Below are 22,577 nucleotides of genomic sequence, written 5' to 3' on the forward strand. Positions count from 1 at the left end.
GCCCTAGGTTAGAGGTTTTATATTCGGGTATAGTATAATATATATAGGTTATACATCGCCCTATGAAGTATGCTTAAAATCGAATATAAATTGTGAGAGTAACTTAGGTTGAACATAATATATGTATACAACCTAGGGCCACCTTTTCTGGACCAGCCACATCTATGTACGGAATACAGGAAGTAATTGTACGATACAGCGTGTATAGGCAACCCCCCAGGGGGTAGTATCTCCCCCTATCGCTGATTGCGGTGACATCTAATGTTAATGACCGCTTAGTTAGCCGTATACGAGTCATTCTCTGACCGCGGTCAGAAAGGAGGCCTATTATACTATATACATATATCTTTCCCCATTTGAGCTTCCTCGATTACTTTAATGCTAGAGCATTAGTATTTATGGATGTCCTACTATATGCACCGATTACGTGGAATGAGTTCGTTGGGCTGATAAGCCCTTTTTTTGGAATTTGACTATTAAAGGGCTGATAGATACCCTGTCATAAGAATAGAAGGCGGGTGAAACGAGCTCTGGATATCCGCCGGAGATCACTAGATCAATCCATATGTATGTAGCAATAGAAAAAAGACAACAACTACGCACCGCCGGGGAATAATAGCAGACTGCACGCCCGGCTAGATAGATAGAGGCAGCCCCCCTAACAAGTCATGTAACCCTCGTCTTCCACGCCATCTCTGCCGAGCGGGCGATCCGCTTGGTGTGGGAGAGTGGTCCGGATTTCCAGCCACGGGCCCATGGACGGGCGACATCTTTCTGAGACGCGTGGGGAGGATCCCGGGACCGACGGCGACAACGAGGAGGCGAGGTGTGTGGTGGCTGCACGCTTGTGGCCCGCGGAGCCCAGGGAGACGGAGACGGGGTCGCTCGGCATCCGTTTGGAGGAGCCACTCAAGGTAAAATGGGTAAGAGAGGGGGAGGTAGGTGTACATGAAACTGGAAGGAAACTGGAGGGCAACACGGAAGACGAGCCCCGAGGACAGGCTTTCTGGCCTCGGTCAAAGACGAGCGGTCAGTGCTGTGATTATACGCGGTGAGGTCTTCTCAACGGGGATTTAAATACCTGGAAGATGTGAAGTTGCTTGTGTGATAGTGAACGGCCAGAAGCAGGGTATGGTTTCTGACCAAGGTCAGAAAGTAGCTGTAGGAAATAGAGTATTGAACCCCGCTGATAAAATATTGGAATACTGTAGGCACTACCAGCTAAAGAAAGTTCTTCTCCCTCGAGGTCAGACCTATTTTTGATCCCAACATCTTCATCTTCATTCACACTATCATTATCACTACCTACGAACATACCTCTCTCGCACCGGATCACCTTCATGCGAGTGAACTACCCAATTCCCGATTCCAACAGCACCGCCTGTGTCTCCCTTCCGCTCCGTCGAGCCAAAAATTAAATTATCAGGACGGTAAGAAGGGTCCGACTTCATACGCTGGATAGCAGAGACATGAATTTGGGCATCCACTGGGATATCGCGGGTTCGTCCACGCGGCGGCGGCCACCGCACAGCCTTTAACGCTCCATCAGCTTGCAATTCCATCCGTCGCAGAGGAAGATACTCCATCAAACGCCATGAGAGGACAGAAGTCAGCCGAAGACCGTTACCATACGCAAGGAGATCATGGATATGCCCTCCGGTGCCGGCCAGTTGAAGTGCCTCCAAGTACACTTTGTTGGTCATCGGTAATTCCGAGCTTGAGGCGTTCCTCTTCGAGTTTGAAGCGTTTTTCAAATCAAAGTCATCATCAAATCCCTCGATGCACTCGTGCTGTTTCAGCTTTCTCGGGTCCAGTCGCAGTCCCGCGCGCCGCGCCTCTTGTACCATCCACACGAGAGGCGCGTGCGTTAATGGCCATGCCTCGTTAGATCCGAGATTCCATCCTCCGCCAATGTCTGCATGTCCGCCGGGAAACCACATTTCTTCAATATCCTGCGTGTCTTCGTCGTCGTCATCCGCTTCTATCTCCCGTTTCTTGCTTGGTACGCTGATATTTGGGATTTCTGGAAGAACGGGAGGTCCAGATGTGTGTTCGGAGTCATTGGTCGAGGTCCCCTTCTCTGGCTTCTTTTCATCTGAGGGCGATTCACGAACCCATTCATCTTTATGCGACCGCAGCAAGACCGGTCGGAACTTGATACGCCGTTCATCAATGCTAACTGCATGTCGAACTACCTTGCTCGAGGTTCTCCCGTCAACATTTACCTCAAAGTCTGCAATACTATTGACCGCATCAAACATGCCCAAGAAGTGCACACGGGCCATAGGCCGCGACAATATCTCCCGACTATCTTTCATGACTCGAAAGGCCTTTCGCTTCTCTTCTCTGTCGTTATCCGTCCGGCTAAGCTTCCATGACACAAACGCATCCCAGATAAAGGGCACCACTTCTTCATTATCCGGGCCGAGAAGCCCAACATAATCGATCATCTCGTTCAAGAACCGCGCTGTGTATGCGCCACGCGAGAAGCCGAAAATGTACACTTTGGTGCCGGCTTTATAGTGGCGCATGAGGAAGCGATACCCGCCCAGAACGTGCCGATCGAATGACCGACCCAGTGCGAGATTGAGCGCTTTGCTGTTGTCCAGTCTGCCCTTCTTTTGGATCGTCGTGCTGGCCAGGGAGCCCGGGGTTATGTCGGTGCCAATTCCCGCTGCTTGGGGTCAGTATCCTTGTGGTTATCTGGTGAATACGCTCATACGTTGGTAGTAACATACTGGCTTGCGGTTAGAAGGATTATTTCAGTCTCAAGATAAGAGGTAAATCTTACGTTGCTCGTCGGATTTTTCTAACATGCGGCAGATTTTTAAGACGTTGGTGTCTGTGCCGTCCGTACGGAAGGTATTTCCTGTGCCATCGAAGCACAAGACAATTTGTCGAGCCGACATTGTGCAGTCTGTTCCCAGATCCCGGAAGGGTTCTCTTGAGTAAGGTTGGGGGAATCCGCATTTATATGTGCTCGAGGCATTGTTTAGCGTTCGATCTGCCTCATATTTCCCCACTCCTCGGCATAGTACGGTGACGATCATGGCGATCTTCATCAATTGAGGAACCACCGAGTTGGTAAAAACGCCAAGCGGGGGTTAATGGACACTAGTTCACCGAATCGGGTGTCGTGCAGTTGATCTACACGGTCATGGCTTGTCGACCCTTTGAGCTTTCGTTGGTGGCTACTTGGCGTGTGACCAGTCTTACTTATACCTAGACAATATTGCAGTATAGGATACTTGGAGGAGCACTTTACCCCCTTTCTTTGTTATACAGAGGGGCGTCTACCTGGCTTAGATCCGAAAACACTGAATCCGGTCAAGTATGAACTATGTGACCAAAAGTCTCTGGGGTAGAATTGAATCACCTTTGAGAAGACCCTAGCCTCGCCAGGATTGATATTCCGTATACCAGTTGTCACTATTTCGTTGATCCCCGCCGCCACATTCGTTAACTCCCAAGGAACCTAGCGGAACGACCTTTTATAAAGATTTATCGACACCGTGAATAGTAATCTTTGTTTTGCCATCTCCCCAATACGTCAAATGAGACTCGATCGCCTTGCAATGTTGCGTTAAAAGCAGCAACTATAAAAGCTTCCACAATCCCCTACTGATATTGCAAAACGAGCCGTCACTACTACTAACACGCTCGCTAGACACCCTAGTGTCCACCGCAAGCCGTTGAAGAACCCTATCCCTATTGGGGTAGCTTGGTGTATTCACTGTTTCTGTATCGCAGTACATGGCACAGACTCCTAAACCAAGAACTACGCAGGCAATCTGGACCTGTGAAGTAACATTCTGGTTGGACATACTGCTACCTTAGAAGGGGTGCACGAAGGAAAGTTCGGTTATTCTCTTTGGCTCGGTGAAGGTCATACCCTGCCCAAGCAGAAATGGCCTCCCTCGGTTAGTTGCGCTATGGAATTGTTAGTATCGGACAACGGCTGTTTCTTGGGGCGTCCAGCTTGTCTATATTGTAGATTCTGTTTCTGGGTCAATATGGTTTCTTTTAAACTGCCCATATTCGTCTATATCGGAGTTTCATATAAAAAGATTTTAGATTTGTTTGATATGATTGAAATATTGGTATCACTAGAAATGATCAGTAGATGTAATGAAAAAAAAAAAAAAAAAAAAGGTCCAGCGACCAGAAATGAGTCTTCGTCCGCCCGGCGGACGATGCCAACACGACAAAACGCCTCGCTAATGACTCCTTTGAAAACATGGAATTACCTTGCCCTCAGATGTAAGAATGGATGCAAGATCGAGTAAAAGGGAAACAGGAAAAGAAAGTTGATATATGTACAAGAACAGTCCAAGGAGAAGGAAAACGGCTGAGCAAAAGATCAATCGAGGATATACTGCACCTCATTGCATGAAGACTGGAATGCCTTGAGAAGCTTGTTCACACGATGTGTAATCCAACCAGACTGCGTGCCATTGGTAGCAACGCCCGCAAAAGTAGTAGAAGCATGTTTACAAACACCCTCGATGTGATTAAACGAGTACTGCAAGCAGTCATCATTGCGCGCGCAGACCTCCGCACAAACATCCAGCGTAGGAATCGTGCCAGCCGCAAAATCAATCTTGATCCCAGAGAGGTTATCCCAATCGTCGCGCGCCGAGAAAGTCCCATCGTGAACAAGCTTCTGGTAAACGTCCGCATGCAGCATGAGCGCGTTCTTCCCACTAGCAAAGAACGCCCGGTCAAACTCCCACATCTCCTCAATATCTGCCGGCGCCATGTGGTGGTACGAGATAACAGGGTAACACCACGGCTGTCGTCCATATCCCTCGGAGAAATGGTCGATTTCCCATGGCCGTGATGTCATCATCATCGGCCAGGCCCAGGTCAGATCAACGTGTACGTCGTGCAACGCGCGCGCCAGCGCGCAGTCGCCTGCCCACTCGTGTGCGGTCAACGCTTCGAGATCTTCCTTTGCCCCAATCTGGTACTCGTGCAGGCGGTTCATCGTCCAGCTTGAGAGGACGATGCCCGCGCCGCCGTAGCCGAAGAGTGTTTCGCCGATTTGCATCGGGCTGCCCAGGTAGTATTGTCGATCTGGGTTGAGATGTGCCAGCCAGCCGATCAGGTTCGGCCACACCATGTAGGTGTCGGCTTCGAGGAAGACGTACCACTTGGCGTCGGGCATGACTTCTAGTGCTTCGTCGATCATTGGGAGGAATTTCCATTTGTCTAGCTTCCAGCCTGGGTTGTTGACCTTGCCAAGTGGGCCGTTTGTGTCGTCGCCCCATTCTTCGTCTGTTAGGCCTTCACGTCCGACTTCTTGTAAACGACGGTAGATTTCAAATTCGGGCTCTTTTTTCATTGTGGTCTCACTAATGTTGCGGAGGACGTCATACGTGCGGACACCGTCAATGGTCTCTTCGTAGTCGGAAAAGATGGCGAAGTGTGGGACGCATTCCAGCGTGGTGCGGAGGTGGATGGGGACTTTTTCGAGTGATTCGGTCGCGCCGGTTTTGATTACGACCATGACATCGTCGAGTGCGTGTAGTAAGTGGCCACATTTGTCCTCCAACATCTCCTCTTTGGAAGGAGGTGGAGGACTTGTCTGCTTCTCCTCCCCTACCACAATTGTTTCCCCTCCGGCTTGAGGGACTTGTTCTGAGTTGTTCACGATTGTTGGGTTGGATTCAGGCAGTCGAATGAGGTAGTATATGAAGCAAAATGTAAGGATCGGAAAGACGACGAAGAGCCATCGTCGCGGAGAACTAGACATAGTCGTATTAGGCGCTTAGGGACAATCTAAAAATCAAAAAGGATTCGATGCCATTCAGCTAACGAAAGTAAGGAGGGTAAGAAAAAGCTGAAAAGACTGAAAAGATTGAAAAGATGGAATCAAATGCTTGATAGCACGCAAGGAAGGGGAAAAAAAAGGGTCAGTGATCGCTGTCTCTGAGCCAAACCAGTTCGACACTGCCTCCGCTGCCTCCGTTAACAGTGGACAATCCCTAGGCCGGCAGAAATGATTCGGTCGAACCTCAGAACGGGGTAAACGGGGGAGCTTTGATAGGCCAAGCGACAGGTTCATTGGGGACTGATCAGCAACCACGCGGCACATGAGCCAACTAAGCTGTAGCGCCTTTCAGACCGCTGCCCCACGGGAAGCGTCATCGCTTTGCGGGACTTTGCATGGCGAGGTAATGATCGACTGTGTATTCCCGTCGAGTGTTGGTTAGTGGGGGAAGATTCAGGGGGTGAGGATCAGGGGTGTGTCAGGTCTCAAGTTTGAGATTGATGTCAATTAATATGTAGGTACTCTGTATAGAGTAGAGCAATCAGCCATGGCGTTAAATAAATTAAGCATGAAACAAGGACACCTACAACCGACACGGACGTGTTCGGATCGGCGACGGGATACCTGATTGGGGCCTGATTGGGGCCTAAGGGTTAAGGTGCGAATCACGTGTGTTTCAGTTGAGCACAGACCAAATTTGGCACAAACGAGGGTCCAGTTGATCAGCTGTCAACTCTTACACCCATAATTGTCTACTTTGTAGTCAACATACAAAATAACAAATTCTATTCATTCATCACACATATTATAGCTATATACAGCTCGATTCAAGCTTCGGCCTCGGCTTCAACTTCAGCATCAGCATCAATTCTCAACCGTCTTTTCCGCTCCCACAAGAACACAGGAGTGATAGTCAAAGCAACAGCCACACACAGAATAGCAGCCTGAATACCAAAGACCAGTCCAATCCCATTGCGCTGAATCCACGCAGGCTGGAAGTATCCCACCGCGAACCCGCCGCAGGTGCGCCACATATTCAGAATGGCCGAGACACAGGTCGCCTGCTCTGGGTATTTTTCCAATGCGTAGGCCGAGATAGTACTGTGCAAATGATATTAGAGATATGACACAATACTCAACAGAACTAAGCTGAAACTTACACAATCGTGGCTACCATGCCGATGTTCACCATGATCCACCCAATGGCTATCCCAATCCAGTGCTTGCCGAAGTGCATGGTGAGTCCGTAAGTGAGGAGACCGCTTGCCATGCTAGCTGTCGGGAACCAGACGCCGTGGAGGCGGAGATCCGTTCGCCAGGTTGAACTGTGGCGCTTGAAGATCCAGCCGTTGAAGAAGTGGCCAGCTGCCCAGCCTAGGAGGATGGTGAGAATCTGGAGAGATGGGGGGTGGGGAGGGTCCATACCACATAAAGCTCCAATAACACCGGTAAATCGCATCGATGATGCTTCGATCGTGTCAAACAAGTATGGAGGGCTGTGCAGGAAGGTATCGATGGTGGTTGTGATTCCTGGACAGTCAGCGGGTGAAAGAACGGTGTGAGGGTGATGGTTACTTACCAATTGGCCAGGTAAATGTTACCAAAACAGTCAGACCTGTTGACAGAATCCTGGTCAGTGAATGCTATCGCAAGCTAGGTCGGCCATACCCACCAATCATGAACAGCGGGAACTTGAACACATAAACCACGACTGTTCGGCTCCAATAACTCAACGTCGATCCCTTAGGGAGCATGGTATTTCCAATGCCAAAATAAGATGCAAGGCGTGACTGCTTGGTCGTTCTTGCAGGCTCATGGTATGTTTCATACCCGAAGAGGATCACCATGGCCGTGGACACACCATAGATGGCTGTCAGGACTCCGAAGGACGTGCGCCAGTCTGACCCGGCGCTGATGTATCCTGCTATCGCGGGACCGAGGAATGGCCCAACGAGGAAGGTGGTGCCCCTATTCTCAGTCAGTACTACTCTAGTTAGAGTCGAGTGGCGAGTATCCTACCAAATGTTAATCATCCGCGGCCATTCTGTTGTCGGATCAGCGTCAAGTACTCGCGACAATCCCAGAAAAAAGACTTACCAGCCGAGGTATACATGTCATGAATGATCGGAAGTCCAATTACCTGAGGCACTGTCCCAAACAGACCCTGCAAAGAGCGGAATGTCGTGAAGGTAGACCAATCATTGGAGAGGGTAGCACCCAACACCATGAACATGGTGATCACTTGAGGCCACAGCCAGATCGGCAAACTGCAGCTGTCAGTGTGACAGTCAATGCGGGTGAAAAGAGAACCAACTCACCGACCATATGCTTCGATGAGCGGAACAGCAAAAACGCCCCCAAATCCTTGCAATAAAATCCCATAATTCATACTCGTCGCCGAATGAGCGATGCTAACATCCCAATCCATGGCCTGCTCCGTAACCAGCGTTCCACCCCAAACCATAGCCCTGCAAGATATTCAGTCAGAAAAATCATGTATACATACACATCTCAGCTGGCGGTTGCGATGCGCCTGGCAATCGGCCACACATACCCATCTGCTAACAACGAGCTCGTCATCAGCGACACAAAGAGCATCGTCTTCCGCGCCGAGGACCAGTTCCTCGGGTTCAAGGGATCCCTGGCCTCGACATCTGAATTGGAATAGCCTCCCTTCAGTTCCTGTGTTTCAAGCGACGACGACGCACTGGCTGCCATCTCGTGCGTAGAGTAGACCGGGGAGGGTTTCTCCATGGTAGATATGTTCACCCTTCTTCGCTATATTCTGTGTAGTGTAATAGGCAATCCCGAAACAGTAGATTTGAGTTAGGTAAGGAGGTCAATGAAGATCTTTTTCTTTTATCGTGTGACGGGGCACTGCAGGTTTTATGCATGGCCGGTTTTTTTCGATCACACATGGGGGATACTCGCGTGGCTTTTGTCGCGCAAGGAGATTCTAGAAAGTAATTTTTAGGAATTAGGAGAGATCAGATATCCATAACTTCCGATTTGGATCTGTTGAAAACTCTCCGGAATCTATAGTGGATGCATCACAAAGGTAGATCGGGGCTAGTAGATCCTTTCGCCTTCAGATAATTCGCTACCGGGCACTTTTATCACTAATTTACTCCTTGTTCTTTTTTGTTTTCCTCCTTTTTAGCGTATTGCCGCGACATTGCATTACCGTTTCATTGCCTCAATGTGATATGATATCCCTTGCACATACCTAACCTGGTCATGTTGGACCAATAACCTTCCACGGAGCACAATCATCCCATGCTAATAATGGATCAAGGATTATGGATGGTATTGTAATCTGCTAGTATTCCAGGCATGAATTATCTACATCGTATTCTCATATTAGGACCGGAATCCGTGTGGGCCATCGAATGTTGTACATGTACTCCGTACGAAGTGGATATTTAGAGAGTATAATGCAGAGTATACTTCCCTATCATCTTCATACTCAAAAATCTTCTAATTCCAATCCCCAATGTCTTTTCTAACCCGCCTCGCCAGTTTACTGGGCCTGTCATCCCCCGCCCCCGCCGTTGCACCCCCTGGCGCCGCCCTGGCAGCAACCGTCACAGTAGTGAGTACAACGAGCCCATCAGACAGGCTTCTATCTAACCCAGTCACAGCCTGCATCGTTAGGATTTGTCCCGGTCGCGATTCACTTTGATCTCTTCAATATCCTCGTAGGCCATGGTGGACCAGCGACAGCCGATGAAATATCGGCTATCTGCAATGCACGTATCCAAGCCCGTGCGGAAAATGAGCCTGAGCTGAGTACGTGCTTGAGTTTGAACGGCTGGTGGCTATTATGGCTGTTATACTAACAATGAATATAGGTACCAGATTGGCCTGTAAAGACACCCATGTATACCTAACAAGTAGTACACCAATACTAAATAAACCCCTTTCCGCAGCGGACACACTCTACATCATGGCTGGACTCGGCCTCGTCGAGCGCGTGGGCGAGGACTGCTTCACGGCAAATGCCATCACAAACCACATGGTTGCCATGCCGTCCGCCCAGCATGGCGCACTGCATTTGTCAGTCCCCCCCTGCATCCCCGGTTTCTATTCCAGAAACTACATAGTCTTCCAGACACGCACTAACCCCCCCGCCCAGCACCACGGAAGGCCTAATGGCCGGCGCATTCTTGATGAAAAAGCTCCAGGACACCCGCTTTGCATACCCCTTTGCCGAGGCAGACGGCCCCTTGCAATATGCCTATCGGCTAATGGGTCAGTCCGAGCTGGCGGAACAGCATACGTACTCGATCATGGAGACCCAGGGTCGCATGGATAGTTTCAATCATTTCATGGTCGGCAAATTCCTAAAGTTCGGGACTTTCCCCGAGCGTGTCAAGTCGATGGGCTATGATTTGGATAGCGCGTTAGCGGGTGGCACTGCCACTAACACCAGTACTGGCTCGGCTACTATGGTCGACATCGGCGGCGGTCGTGGCGAACTCCTCCTTGAGGTCCAGGCGGCGTACCCGCATCTCGGAGCCGAGGATCTAATTGTGCAGGAGTTCAATGCCGATATTGATAGCATCCCTGGTGTGAGGCTTATGAAGTGGAATTACAAGGAGGAGGCTGAGCAGCCTGTTCGTGGGGCCTGTGTTTACGCGCTGCAACATATCTTGCATAATTTGCCTGATTTGGATGCTGTGGCGTTGCTACAGAAGATTTCGCGTGCTATGGCGCCTGGTTCGCGGATATTGATTATTGAATATGCCAAGAATTTGACTTATACTTCGCTTCATGCGAGTATGATTGCGTTGTATGGGGGCCGAGAGAGGAGTTCGGTGGAGTGGAGGCAGATGGCGGGTTTGTGTGGGCTGGAGGTGACTTTTGAGGTTTATGTTAAGGCTGGAGAGTCATTGGTGGAGATGAGGATAGTTCAGGGCTGATAGACTACCTAAGTTTAAACAAGTGTTGTTAATGTGATGTATCATTTCTCTCCTCCCTAATGTATACAGATCACATCCCTTCAATCGCTTCGCTTACCCGAGGTTTATAGTTTTTATCTCTCGAACTCATAGGCAGATCATTGCAGATCCGATCTAAGACTGTATCGAACCCATCAATTCCACATGGATACGTACAAAGTACTTGATTTGATGTGTTTTCTTTTTTTTTTCATTCCTCGTCACATCCCTTACTGCAGATCGCATGGCCACTTGCATGGTTTCTACCCCCCTTTCCACCAGGAATGTCGCCTGTGCTCAATCCACATGGTCTTGAAATGCGAACCTGTCAATTGCCACGATCTTTTGATCGCATCTTCTAACCCCCCAGATTGGCCACGCGAGTTCGACTCCTGTCAGAACTTGACGTACATGACCCGTATCCAAGGTTTAATGCTCCATATCATTCAACGCACCCACAGCTCGCTTCCCTTGACCTGATTGTTTTTCCTATGTAAAGCCACTGGTTTAAATTACATCCCTTGTTTCCTCTCGATTCACTCTTATTATACGCGCATCTCCACCGGATAGACGAGGGTCTAAACAGGTTTCTGACCTGTAAATCGGTTCGTGCGAGACACTTTGGCGTGATCTCCGTTCTTGACAACCTTCAAAGGCAACTTGGAAACTTTGCTCTGCTAGTTCTTGGTCCTGGATTGGATTTGGGTTCTATTTCTTTTGGCTTCTGATCCATCCGATCGACCCCGCGCATCGCTCTCATCTCATATCCATGCCAATGAGTATTTGAATTGGCTCCCCGCGCTATAATCGAGAACCTGGTGAATACTTGGCTGCTTGACATATCTTGGTCCTTGTGTTTCATCTTCATCATGGATATTCCGAAACCTGGTGAGGGCGATGTTAACATCGGTATGTTTACCTCACGGCAAAGGCCAAGCAAATGGACCTAGAACATCGTGGATTGACAGAATTTATCAGGAACTAGCACATTTCAAGCTTGTTGGGTATACTATCCTCGGCTCTAGGTTGCCTTCGCATATGCGCATACTAATCCTCAAGCAGGTCCTCACAGCCATTGTCGGCGTGGCATTGTTGTTCCGCTATGCCATCAAGGTCTGGGTTCGATGGGCTTTACCGCAGGTTACTGCACCCGGCCGAATCTGGGGTACAGAGGACTTGTTCTTTCTTGTGGCTTGGGGTTTTGATATTACCCATATGATATTTATTCAAATGAGGTGAGATTGACTTTTGTCTTGTTGTTACTCCATGTCAGATACTAACTCTGTATAGTGCCAACTGGGGCCTTGGAAGGCATTTCTTCTACTTGACTAATGAGGAGCGTTTTAATGCTATGAAATGGGACTTCCTTTCACAGCCGCTCGCTGTCACTTCGGCGATGGTCTCACGCGCAGGGATGATGTGGTTTCTTTTGACTTGCTTCGCGGCGAGCGACAAGAAAATTCGCCTGTCCATTATTGTCTGTTCTGTTGTTCAGGTTGTCGTCAATATGGTTACAATCATCCAGATTATTGTCCAGTGCGGGCCGAACCCATACCAGACGGTTAGGATTCTCCTTCTTAGTGCTTGACTCATTCTAATTTCATCGCAGACTGACCGAGTCCAATACTTCCACTATATGTGGACACCACTCCCTGAAGATGGCTCTGTCAAGTGCCAATCACCTACTGTCCAGACAACTGTTGGCTTTGTCCAAGGAGGTATGTGAAATGATCATACTTCAACTCAACGCGAAGCTAATTACAATTTCTACAGGGTTCAACACCGCCATAGATTTCTTCCTTGCCGTGCTCGCTGCCGTCGAACTCTGGCAATTCTTCCTGCGAACCCTTCACCGTAATCCACACACCTCGTTCTGGTCCCAATTCTGCAAGATCAGTGGCACCGTGCGATCCCGCCGGATCTGGCAAACCATCACTCTCAGCGGACCATTGCTCCTCTCCGGCTGTGCTTCTATTGTAAAAACCTATGTGAGTAAACTGTTATTTCCCAGCTTATACAACAACGCTAATATCATGCGCCAGAAACTCAAATCCCTCGGTGATAGACAGGACTTCACATATAACATTGTGACCTTCGTTCTCTGGGTGAAGTAGGCACAACAACCATCTCCCAGCCCTAATAGCGTTAACTAACAAATCTAGAATCGAAAACTACAGCATCCTCCTCGCCTCATGCGCCCCTGTAGCCCGTCTCTTCCTCCGCTCATTCGTCGACCACAGACGCGAAGGCCGCAGTCACGGCTATTGGTCTCGCTCCAGATCAACTGGACACAATGAGCCTGACACAGAGTTGAAACGCCGTGCCCAGGTTCAAGACCAGTGGCTGGATTCGGCTACGGTGACTAATATGACCAATGCCGATGCATATATTAAGGATGAGGAGGATCAGTGGAATGGGCATAGGCATGAGCGCTCGAGTAGTCGGATTTCTAAGGCGGAGATTCCCGAGCATTTTGATGATGGTCGTGTTACTGTTAAAACGGATATTGTTGTTCAGGTTGATGATGGGAGGTCGATTTCTTCGGGTGGCACGAGGTTGTTACCTGATGGGGGCGAATCCCATTCTGCGGGATTTCATTGATTTACAGGATATAGATCTCTAGTATATAATAAAGTCTTTAATAACACTTTCTCTTTTCTTTGCTACCCTATATTCGTGTGGAAAGCCAGACGGCGGCAGATAACGAGAGTCTGCGATCTGATTGCATCGGGTGGGGAATTATATGGAATGTATGTCCTTTTCATACAGGTATCTGAAAATTGAGAGGTCTATATTGGTATGGGGGTATGATATTATGAACAAGTCTATACAATATTTAAATGTGGGGCAACCCCTGCTCTGGTCTGGTCCATTAGCAGGCAATACTTGTGCATTTTCTATGGTAAAGGTAGCAATATCCAGTGTTAAAGGAGCAAATGTATGATAGTCTTTGTCCCTGTTCAGTAATAGGAAGATATATAACGATATTAGAGAATGGATTGAATGTGGAGTATGCTGCTTCTTGCGTTATATATATAGCGCGGACCACCTATAAATGATGCTCAATGAGCAACCAATCCAGCGTATACACATTAGTTCTCGATCAAACTAGGTGTGCAGTGGCTTAAATTGACAGAAAAGAGGTGTGGTAGAGTATATAAAAATGATGATATAAATATATATGAATTTGCAGAGGGAATATACTGATCATATGTGTACTTATGTAATATACTAAGTTTTGGGCCATAATGCCATTTTCCGCCTGCTCATTCATCAATTGGCCCAAGTGGTCGAGCAGTTTCCTGGTCTAGCGGTTATGATTTTCCGTTAACAAATGCGATTAGCATATGTTCCGGAAAGGTTCTGGGTTCGATTCCCAGGGAAACTATTTTTTTGTGTTTTCGCTCTTTTTTTGGTATGCAAAGATTAGTGGAGCACTTCAATCCTTTGTTCGGCCTGTCTCACATCCAACAGTTTCCTGGTCTAGCGGTTATGATTTTCCGTTAACAAGCGCGACTAGCGTATGTTCCGGAAAGGTTCTGGGTTCGATTCCCAGGGAAACTATTTTTTGTATCTTTGCTATGTAAATGTTAGCTGAGGTACTTGATTTTTTTTTCGATCAGTATCGCCCACAAAATACTTTTCCACCCTATCATTTAATAGATAATTAAGCCCACTATCACCAGTGCCTAAGCTGCTGGTATTAATATAAAATCTTTTAAAGTATATTGATAAAAAAAAAAAGAAAAAAGCTGACTAGTATTATAGTAAAAAGAAGGCATAAAAACGAGCAATAGAAAGTTACAAACCGTACTCCGTCCACATAACATTAACATAGAAGATGTTGCCTACTCTGCGGTCCTCCCTAGTTGCTAGTTAGTTAGTACAACAATGTACGTATGTGTCTCAAGTCTGTAACATTGTTTCAACCTTCAAAGATTCCAAAAATGGATGTTACCGATGACATAGCAATCACGTGCATCTATCCAAATCCCCACTGCGTCGTCAATAGCTTCACACTCCAACAATGCCGCCCAAAAAACCCGCCTTCCCTTACCGACGGAGCTCCAATGCCTCGGAAGATGACTTCTTCGATATCCCCGACGAACCGTGTCTCTCCATAGTCAAGCGTCAGCTACGACGTGTCCGAACATGGGCCGCAGTCGCCCTTATCGTCCTATTTATCCTGTGGCAACGCCGTGAACGTCCCCCACCGCTGCCCTTACCCCATATCCACTACGACGAGGTTGACTGGTCGCGCTTTGCCTATACCCAGTATGCAACCAACGAGGTCTACATGTGCAATTGCCTGATGGTCTTCGAGGCTCTGCACAGACTCGGCAGCAAGGCGGATCGCGTGCTGTTTTACCCGGAGGAGTGGGACCTCGTTGTCGAGGATGAGTATGATCGTGTCAGCCAGTTGCTACTTGAAGCTAAACACAAGTACAATGTGGTGCTGATTCCGATTAAGATCGAGGGAATCCAGGACCCAGCAGGTGAGTTGGACTGCTGTTGTTGGAATCGACCTAGCCTCTTGAACACACTTACTTACATGTCAACCCCGTTTTATAGTCTCCGGTTCTAGGGCTTCGTGGGATACTAGCACCGCCAAGCTCATGGCCTTCGGTGAGCACGAATACGACCGCGTCATTCATCTCGACTCGGACGTTCTCCTCCTGCAGACAATGGACGAGCTCTTCTTCCTCCCGCCTACCACTGCCGCCATGCCACGTGCCTACTGGCTTCTCCCAGACAAAATGCTCTCGTCACTGATGGTCGTCATTGAGCCCTCCCTCCGCGAATACCTTGCTTTGACTGAGGTTACTACACTCGCTCAGAACGGCCAAGTCGATATGAACCTGACGGACCACCGGTATGATATGGAGCTGTTGAACAGGCGGTACGGGGACTCGGCAATGGTCCTCCCGCATCGACAATATGGTCTGTTGAGCGGCGAGTTCCGGACGAAGGATCATCGGAATTTCCTGGGGAATGATGATGAGGTGTGGGATCCTGATCATGTCCTGGCGCAGGCTAAGTTTGTGCACTTTTCGGATTGGCCGTTGCCGAAGCCGTGGATTATGTGGCCGCAGGAAATGCTGGCAGAAGAGCAGCCGAAGTGTGATAATTATCCCGGCACGCCACAGGAGAGTGGGTGTCGGGATCGGGAGATTTGGAAGATGATATATGATAAATATCGGAGACAACGAAAGGTATGTCGGTTTCTGGGGATGAGGATGAAGATGAATTGGCTGGTTGCTAACTGCTGGTAGGATATCTGCAAGCTGCTCAGTTATCCGGCGCCGGTTTGAGCGGGAATAGAGCCTTGATCCAATTGTATAGATATGTAGCATATAGGTAGATTATGGCGTTTGGGATATTAACTCTGTAAAGGGAAGTCATGAATCAACGACAGTCACTATAGTATCAAAATTCAAAATTCGACTGGATATCTCCAAAAGTAGTATACAAAACACCCAAACACCACACATGCAACTCCATCCCCATGAAGTGATCAAGCATACCCCATCCCCCTCCTCCACCAATTCCACACCCCCCTCTTCGCCATAATCCCCCCAAACTCCTTAACACTCTCCACTTCATCCAATCCTAATGGGAGATCCAACTCTTTCCCAGCTTTCTTCTCCTCGTTCCCGTTCCCAGTCCCCTGTTTTCCACATTCACCCTCCTCCTCCACAACCCCAGGCCTTGTAACCAACTGGAAATCCTTATATCGCAGTCGACGGACAACGTCCACCCAGCTCTCCACCGGCTCCTTCCCGCCCTCCACGTACATGATCCCCGGACATCCGCCGGAGCGCAGGAGTACGGCGCATTGGTGTGTGTCTGCAGCACGTTTGAGGGCGGCTACTTTTTTGCGGGAGGTTATGTGGTGGGTGCGGATTAGAGCGTTGTAGAGGGTTTGCATTTTGGAGGAGGGGAAGAAGGGGAGAGGGAAGGAAGGAAGTTGAGCCTCCAAGGTTGGAGCTTGGAGCTTGGGGGCGCTAGACTGGATTAGGAAATAGGATGGGAACCTCGAATATGGGTTAGGCGATGAGGTTTGATATGTATACTACCTAGGCATGATATTGGGTATTAGTTGTTATATAATAATGATCTTTGATTTGATTACAACCACTACTACCTAGGTATGTATACCTGGTCTGTATAAGATTGACTACCTACTGTACATATGTTGTATGATAACATTACAAATATCGGTACCTGAGGCATAAATACATTACTAATCCCACGTGAGAAATTCTCCGGTGCAAGTGTCAGGGTGAAGTCAAAAAGTCAAAGTCGAGTGCGGGGGGTTGGACATTGGGACACTGCATGAACTGTCGTGTATGACAACGCAGGTGTCTTGGAACACAGTGTGACACATATATACGTGTAACCCATGCCCTGAATGTTGATATAGTGGACTGAAAAATACTATATATGGATTACATATACCTACAGCCATAGGTATGTATAGGACTGTCTCTCAATTCTAGACCATATAGCCCTATATAGTCCACCTATATATAATTATACGGTTAACGAGTTACCCGCTATAATAAAGATCGCCTTCCCACATGGCCTCTGAACTTGGTTCGGTGGATCCTTTTTCTCGTCTTGGCTTCCTTTTTCTGCAAAACAATCGCGCGGTGCCCGCGGATTCCACGGAAATTATTCGGACCTTTTATATTACAAGCTTTTCTCCGAATAACTGCCAAAATTGGTGAAAGCAATGAAAGTAATGAAAGTAATGAAAGTAATAAACCCAAAAAAAAGACTTATGGTTCGCACCCACTTCCTTCTTGTAATTGGCCATTATGACGATATATGGTCAGATATCTCCTTTCGGCCCACCATCTTGACGATTCTGCTTTTTCATCGCCCACCGGATTGGTTGGTCATCTTCACGAGCATCATAATGAGCCTTGGCTTCCATTTTGGGAGGTATCTACGGAGTAGTCGTACCTTTTTCTTTTCTTGGTTGAACTGAATTCTTATTCTTGTTCTTGTTCTTTATAAATATGAATCAAGATCGTGCAATTTCCTCATATATAGTACCATGACTTCGGGATTTTCTTGAACTATCTAAAGGCTTCAATATGCCCGCTCCTCTTCACCCCCACCTGAAGCATAGTTCTTCCTTTGCCACAGAGAAACACAACAATGAGCCTCCAAGAGTGCAGGTCTCACATGAAGACGAGGATGCCCTCGCCGACATCCATCACACACTAACCGCACAAACCCACCCGGATCCCAAGTATCCGGAACCGCATTCCTCTTTCGATAAGTTCCTCGAGGAACAAGTCCAGGGCAAGAAACCAGCCAATCTCGGCGTCTGTTTCCAATCCCTCTCAACTTGGGGGGATGGGGACTCCCACGCAGATGTAAAGACCTTCGCTACAGCTCTGTGGCGTACCCTCACCCTACAGGATATCTATGAGTGGACGATCCAGCCATGGATCGCAAAGAAAAAGCCCGAGCAGGGGCGTCCGCTGATTCAGGACTTTTCCGGCGTCGTGCAGAGCGGGGAAATCATGCTGTAAGCAGGAAAACCAACCCCAACCCATCCTTAACCGAATTTAACCTGATTAAATTATATAGCGTTCTGGGCCGTCCTGGAGCCGGCTGCTCGACCTTTCTCCGAACTATTGCGGGTCACCACTCTTCTTTTCTGGGTGTCACGGGCTCAATCGATTACTCTGGTCTTAGCCCGGATGAGGTTAGGAAGCACTACCGTGGCGTCGTGGCTTATGTTCCCGAGGATGACGTGCATTTCCCGACCCTGACCGTGCGCCAAACGCTCGAGTTTGCACTGCAGAGTAAGACCCCCAAGCGCTACCGGGAGAGGATTCCCCGGTACCTGGAGATCTATGGACGTGTTTTTGGTATGTCGCATACCATGAACACTTTGGTGGGAAATGAGTACATCCGCGGTGTGTCCGGAGGAGAGCGCAAACGTATCTCCATCATCGAATCTCTCGCTACCGATTCTTCGGTAGCATGTTGGGACAATTCCACCAGAGGGCTGGATGCGTCCTCGGCGCTCGACTATGCACGCAGTTTGCGTATCATGACTGATACCTGTGGTAAAGCAACCTTGCTCACCTTGTACCAGGCCTCAGATGCTATCTACGAGCTGGTGGATAAGGTGCTGCTCATTGATGAGGGCCGCATGCTATACCAAGGACCTGCCAACGAGGCAAAGCGCTACTTCGAAGATCTGGGCTATGAGTGCGCTGATATGCAGACGACTTCGGATTTCCTGACTAGCATCACTCTGCCTGAAAGACGGCGGTTCCGTGATGGATGGGAAAACCGCGCACCAAAAGGCCCCATCGAACTTGAAGCCGCTTTCCGCCAGAGTGCTGCGTTCGTTAACATTGAGACGGCTGTCGAAACTTACGAAGATCAGAAACTCACTGGTCGGTCTTCCGGCCCGGCGGACTCGGAGTGCGATAGCGTGGAAGAATTCAAGAAGACCATGCAGAGTGATAAGTCACGATTTGTCTCGTCCAAGTCACCATATACGATTTCGCTCTTCCGACAGGTCGTCCTTTGCGCGAAGCGGCAGATGTGGCAGCTGAAAGGCCATATGGGCCCGCTCTACATCAAGTTGATTTCCTGTGTGATCTATGGGTTGTTGATTGGATCTATGTTCTACGATCAGCCCCAGACTACCGATGGTATGTACTCTCGCGGAGGTGTGCTCTTCTACTCTTCCATTTTGCTTGCCTGGCTGCAAATGTCGGAGTTGGAAGACGCCATGCAGGGTCGCGATATCCTGAGCCGACAGAAGAAATTCGCGTTTGTGAGGCCCAGCGCTGTATGTTTGGCCCGAGTGTTCTCAGATATGGTGACAACTACGCTTTTGACATTCTTGTATTTGATTGTCATGTACTTCCTGTCCGGTCTACGGTCTGATGTGAGTAATCTCGGATTCTCACTACAAATATAGATGTGTTAACTCTTCCAGGCCGGTCCCTTCTTCATCGACTACCTCTTCATTTATATGTCCACGATCTGCCTGACGGCCCAATTCCGTGTGTTTGCCGCTCTATCCCAGAACTTTGAAGTGGCCCTCCGCTACTGCGGAGTTTCTGTTATGTTTTGCATTGTGTTCGGCGGTTACGTTCTCTCCGTCGATAAGATGATTGAAGATGTTCCTTGGGTTGGATGGCTAGCCTATACAACTCCTGCCCTGTATACATACGAATCAGTCATGGCGGCGGAGTTCCACAACATTAACTTTACCTGCGCGGCCGCATCCATTATCCCATCCGGTTCGGAATATACGGACCTGGCATACCAGACCTGTGCTTATGCTGGTAGTCAGATTGGTAGCACTGTCGTGAACGGCGATGATTATCTGGCTGTGAAGTATGGATTCTACTACAGCAACGTCTGGCGCAATTTCGGGATTCTGTGTCTTTTCACCGTTGCCTTCATTGGGATGACATGCTGGTTGAGTGAGGTGCTTGAGTGGGAGCTGGACAGTGCTGGTCCTATCCAGTACAAGAGCTCGCGGAAGCTGCTCAAGCGGGAGAAGAAGGTTCAGCCCGATGAAGAGAAATCGCCGGTCTCCGTTGACTCTGCTGCGCCGCCTGCTGGTCATGAAACAAAGCATGACCAGACACTTACAGCTACCGAGTCTACCTTCTCCTGGTCTGACTTGGAGCTCAATGTGAAAATTGGCAAGGAGACTAGAAAGATCTTGGATGGCGTCTGTGGATACTGCAAGCCAGGCTCTTTGACTGCTCTTGTTGGTGCCTCGGGAGCAGGCAAGTCTACATGTAAGATCCCCGATGAAATGAATTCATTGCTTTCCTTCTAACAATTTTTAGTGTTGACTGCGCTCACCCAAAGAGAGAGCCCCGGTACTTTATCCGGGTCTCTATTTGTGGACAACCGGTCAATTGACCAATCCTTCAACCGACAGATCGGATATTGCCAGCAGATGGACATCCACGACGAAAGCAGCACCATCAAAGAAGCATTCGAGTTCTCTGCATTGCTCCGACAAAGTCACGAAGTTCCAGTGGCGGAAAAGCTGGCATATGTGGAAACCGTGATTCACACATTGGACCTGGTTGAATTGCAAGATGCCGTGATCGGTTCTTTGGACATCGAGAAGAAAAAGCGTGTTACTATTGGAGTGGAATTGTGTGCTCGACCAAACCTTCTTCTTTTCTTGGATGAACCGACAAGTGGACTGGACAGTCAGGGTGCAACTAGTATCGTTGCTCTGCTTCGACGTCTGGCTAACCAGGGACTGGCGGTCCTCTGCACCATCCATCAAGCTAACCAGCAGCAATTCGAAGAGGTAAGCATCTACCACCCTGATCACGAATCAATACTAACAAGATTAGTTCGACCGTGTACTAGCCCTGAGCCCTGGCGGAAGCACATACTACTTCGGGCCTGTCGGCGAATCCGGCCACGCAATCTTCGAGTATTTCGCAAGACACGGCAACATCCCGGAAAAGGTCACCAATGCAGCCGACTTCCTTATCGAAGTCGTCGTCGGAGGTATGAAATCCTCGGGAAAGCAAACGAACTGGGCAGATATCTGGCGCAACTCAGAAGAATTCGCCGAAGTCAAGAATGAAATCACCTCAATCCGCTCCGACAAGAACACCCACTCCCCTTCCCTGCCTCCAAGCCTACCTTCTATCAGCCAGCAGATTAAACTTCTCACTCAACGGACCTGTCGTCAGTATTGGCGCACCGCTGAGTACCCGTACTCGCGTCTTTACTCTTCTTTCCTCCACGCTCTTATCAACGGCCTCACCTACCTCCAGATCGGCAACAGTACAACGGACCTCCAGTCGAAGGCTTTCTCCTGCTTCCTTGTACTGATGCTCGTCCCCGAGTTTATCAACGCTATATCCATGCGTTTCATCCTAAACCGCGATATCTGGTTAGCAAGAGAAGGTCCGAGTGGTGTATACGGCTGGGTAGCATTCTGCACAGCTCAGATCATCTCCGAGATCCCCTACTCCGTCATTGGCGGGGTAGTATTCTTCGTCATTTACTATTTCATGGTGGGACTCCCACTCGGATTTGCAGCGGGATACTGTTTCCTGATGTTCTTCCTTTTCTTCCTATTCGCGACCTCGTGGGGTCAGTGGATCGCAGCTCTAAGGTGAGTTTAATATAACCCAGCACCACTTATTTCCTTCTGTGATCTGATCAACTAACACATGCTGTCAATCTATAGCGCCGACTCAATGATCGCCGCTACCCTCATGCCCTTCTTTATTATCATGTGCGAGCTCTTCAACGGTATTCTCCGTCCGCAATCCCAGATGCCTGCTTTCTGGAAGTATACGATGTACTACGTCACGCCGTTTACCTACTGGATTGGTGGTGTGCTTACTTCTGTCCTCCGTGGTACCGCTGTTGTCTGCTCCCAGACTGAATTGACCATATTTGAGAGCCCGCCCAACACTACTTGCAGTGAATACGCGGGCGCGTGGCTTGATGCGAAGGGTGTTGGGTATCTCTCCAACCCAGATGGGATGGGCGAGTGTGGATATTGTGAATATAGCTTTGGTGATGATGTGAGTCTTGTTCCCTGAAACTTGTTTTGTTTTACCTGGAATGGATGCTAATCTGTGTTTGTAGTACTTGTCTGGAATCGGACTGGATTCTTCCAAGATCTGGCCGTATTTCGGTATCTTCCTTGCTTTTACCGTGACGAATTACTTGATGGTTTACTTGCTAGTTTATGTCCGGTCTGTTATGAAGCCGTTTTGGCGGTCGAAGTAGGGATTAGTTGGATGACTTTCGGTATTTTTTTCTGATTTGGGATGTACATTTGGCATAGCGTTGCGTATACATATATCAAAAGTGAAGCTTGT

The 22,577-nt window shown here is 48.7% G+C and overlaps 10 protein-coding genes across 10 annotated transcripts; 5 read left to right on the top strand and 5 right to left on the bottom strand.

The window, feature by feature from the left end:
• Positions 1 to 658: 658 nt before the first annotated feature.
• N7455_007500 (uncharacterized protein) lies at positions 659 to 892 on the bottom strand (the record flags this gene model as incomplete). The annotated part of the gene is made up of 1 exon (XM_065605638.1): positions 659 to 892. The coding sequence occupies one exon, from the start codon at positions 890 to 892 to the stop codon at positions 659 to 661; it is 234 nt and encodes a 77-aa protein (XP_065461492.1).
• Positions 893 to 1,301: 409 nt separating this feature from the next.
• Positions 1,302 to 2,927, bottom strand: N7455_007501 (T6SS phospholipase effector Tle1-like catalytic domain-containing protein; the record flags this gene model as incomplete). The annotated part of the gene is made up of 2 exons (XM_065605639.1): positions 2,792 to 2,927; positions 1,302 to 2,674 (listed from the first exon to the last, which is right to left on the bottom strand). The coding sequence occupies exons 1-2, from the start codon at positions 2,907 to 2,909 to the stop codon at positions 1,302 to 1,304; spliced, it is 1,491 nt and encodes a 496-aa protein (XP_065461493.1). The 5' UTR covers positions 2,910 to 2,927.
• A 1,433-nt stretch (positions 2,928 to 4,360) lies between these two features.
• On the bottom strand, positions 4,361 to 5,755 carry N7455_007502 (PAN domain-containing protein; the record flags this gene model as incomplete). Its single annotated transcript, XM_040955937.2, has 1 exon — positions 4,361 to 5,755. The coding sequence occupies one exon, from the start codon at positions 5,753 to 5,755 to the stop codon at positions 4,361 to 4,363; it is 1,395 nt and encodes a 464-aa protein (XP_040813449.2).
• An 845-nt stretch (positions 5,756 to 6,600) lies between these two features.
• N7455_007503 (putative MFS transporter) lies at positions 6,601 to 8,527 on the bottom strand (the record flags this gene model as incomplete). The annotated part of the gene is made up of 9 exons (XM_065605640.1): positions 6,601 to 6,874; positions 6,934 to 7,147; positions 7,199 to 7,303; positions 7,353 to 7,388; positions 7,446 to 7,741; positions 7,793 to 7,817; positions 7,871 to 8,040; positions 8,092 to 8,241; positions 8,328 to 8,527. 9 exons carry the CDS (start codon positions 8,525 to 8,527, stop codon positions 6,601 to 6,603), a joined length of 1,470 nt encoding a protein of 489 aa, XP_065461494.1.
• A 739-nt stretch (positions 8,528 to 9,266) lies between these two features.
• Positions 9,267 to 10,695, top strand: N7455_007504 (putative O-methyltransferase; the record flags this gene model as incomplete). Its single annotated transcript, XM_065605641.1, has 4 exons — positions 9,267 to 9,365; positions 9,415 to 9,562; positions 9,625 to 9,829; positions 9,909 to 10,695. The coding sequence occupies 4 exons, from the start codon at positions 9,267 to 9,269 to the stop codon at positions 10,693 to 10,695; spliced, it is 1,239 nt and encodes a 412-aa protein (XP_065461495.1).
• Positions 10,696 to 11,582: 887 nt separating this feature from the next.
• Positions 11,583 to 13,314, top strand: N7455_007505 (uncharacterized protein; the record flags this gene model as incomplete). The annotated part of the gene is made up of 8 exons (XM_040956147.2): positions 11,583 to 11,622; positions 11,692 to 11,717; positions 11,776 to 11,948; positions 12,004 to 12,274; positions 12,323 to 12,431; positions 12,487 to 12,701; positions 12,756 to 12,823; positions 12,876 to 13,314. The coding sequence occupies 8 exons, from the start codon at positions 11,583 to 11,585 to the stop codon at positions 13,312 to 13,314; spliced, it is 1,341 nt and encodes a 446-aa protein (XP_040813518.2).
• Positions 13,315 to 13,949: 635 nt separating this feature from the next.
• Positions 13,950 to 14,300, top strand: N7455_007506 (uncharacterized protein; the record flags this gene model as incomplete). The annotated part of the gene is made up of 2 exons (XM_065605642.1): positions 13,950 to 14,039; positions 14,188 to 14,300. Exons 1-2 carry the CDS (start codon positions 14,030 to 14,032, stop codon positions 14,298 to 14,300), a joined length of 123 nt encoding a protein of 40 aa, XP_065461496.1. The 5' UTR covers positions 13,950 to 14,029.
• A 440-nt stretch (positions 14,301 to 14,740) lies between these two features.
• N7455_007507 (uncharacterized protein) lies at positions 14,741 to 16,112 on the top strand (the record flags this gene model as incomplete). The annotated part of the gene is made up of 3 exons (XM_040956028.2): positions 14,741 to 15,209; positions 15,286 to 15,926; positions 15,987 to 16,112. 3 exons carry the CDS (start codon positions 14,741 to 14,743, stop codon positions 16,023 to 16,025), a joined length of 1,149 nt encoding a protein of 382 aa, XP_040813618.2. The 3' UTR covers positions 16,026 to 16,112.
• A 116-nt stretch (positions 16,113 to 16,228) lies between these two features.
• Positions 16,229 to 16,642, bottom strand: N7455_007508 (uncharacterized protein; the record flags this gene model as incomplete). The annotated part of the gene is made up of 1 exon (XM_040956148.1): positions 16,229 to 16,642. One exon carries the CDS (start codon positions 16,640 to 16,642, stop codon positions 16,229 to 16,231), a length of 414 nt encoding a protein of 137 aa, XP_040813496.1.
• A 1,174-nt stretch (positions 16,643 to 17,816) lies between these two features.
• On the top strand, positions 17,817 to 22,485 carry N7455_007509 (putative ABC multidrug transporter; the record flags this gene model as incomplete). Its single annotated transcript, XM_040955953.2, has 7 exons — positions 17,817 to 18,256; positions 18,319 to 19,639; positions 19,691 to 20,507; positions 20,559 to 21,037; positions 21,084 to 21,859; positions 21,935 to 22,277; positions 22,342 to 22,485. The coding sequence occupies 7 exons, from the start codon at positions 17,817 to 17,819 to the stop codon at positions 22,483 to 22,485; spliced, it is 4,320 nt and encodes a 1,439-aa protein (XP_040813615.2).
• Between the last annotated feature and the right edge of the window lie 92 nt (positions 22,486 to 22,577).

This window comes from Penicillium solitum (genome assembly GCF_028829755.1).
Source record: "Penicillium solitum strain IBT 25940 chromosome Unknown utg000004l_segment0_segment0, whole genome shotgun sequence".
Classification (NCBI taxonomy): domain Eukaryota; kingdom Fungi; phylum Ascomycota; class Eurotiomycetes; order Eurotiales; family Aspergillaceae; genus Penicillium; species Penicillium solitum.